Below are 772 nucleotides of genomic sequence, written 5' to 3'. Positions count from 1 at the left end.
GTATACTAGCATACTTCGAATTGTATTTCTTTACCTTGTAAACACTTCCAAATCCACCTTCGCCAATCTTGTTATCAGGAGAAAAGTTGTTGGTAGCAAGCTCAACAGTATTCAAATCATATTGCAAGGATTCAATTGTCGAAATATCATTTCCTTCGTCTACACACAAAATAGCAAATCATCATACAAAATTTAATTTTTAGTTTGGAGTGAACATGTCTTATAAAAGTTGACGTGTATCAAAGAGCACAAAAATCATGATTTCAAGTCTCGTAACCACCATTATACGCGGTAGGCTTTTCGTTTTAAAATGAAAATCCGATCTTACATACACACGAGAGACGTGTACTTGAACAAATAAATGTCCATCTTTAACAACTCTAGTCTTTTGGACGAGATAGATTCAACACAGAATCTGAACAGTAAACATATTCAGAAATTAAACTAGATCAAAAGGATATTTTTTATGCTCTACTTTGCCTTTTGGATCCTCATATCTTACCGTTTTCCTCGTCGACAGCATCATAACGTTTCTGCTTTGCTCTCCTTGTCAAAAGGAAGCAGCCTATGAACAAAATCACTAAGGAAACAACAGTTGGAACAACTATCGCAATAATAACTTGTCTTGACATTCCCCCATTTCCTGCACCCAAAACACGAAAATTGGTACGGATTTTGTACCTTTGAAATAGAACCAGAAAATTAAAATTTTGTATGGTTTCATTTTTTTCTGTGTTGCATATGCTGTTTTATTAGCTAATCATAAGGATAG

At 34.3% G+C, this 772-nt stretch overlaps 1 protein-coding gene across 1 annotated transcript in view; it reads right to left on the bottom strand.

Annotated features, from left to right (window-relative positions):
- Nucleotides 1–714, bottom strand: part of LOC111380310 (cysteine-rich receptor-like protein kinase 11) — a 7,920-nt gene extending 7,206 nt beyond the window's left edge. The window contains exons 1-2 of the mRNA XM_023003835.1: nt 503–714; nt 7–159 (exon numbers count right to left, since the gene is read on the bottom strand). Coding sequence (XP_022859603.1) covers nt 7–159; nt 503–632 — 283 coding nt within the window. The 5' untranslated portion in view covers nt 633–714. The remainder of the gene's footprint in view (nt 1–6; nt 160–502) is intronic.
- Between the last annotated feature and the right edge of the window lie 58 nt (nt 715–772).

Source organism: Olea europaea, unplaced genomic scaffold (assembly GCF_002742605.1).
Source record: "Olea europaea var. sylvestris unplaced genomic scaffold, O_europaea_v1 scaffold2125, whole genome shotgun sequence".
Classification (NCBI taxonomy): Eukaryota; Viridiplantae; Streptophyta; class Magnoliopsida; order Lamiales; family Oleaceae; genus Olea; species Olea europaea.
This window is presented reverse-complemented; position numbering and strand designations above follow the sequence as displayed.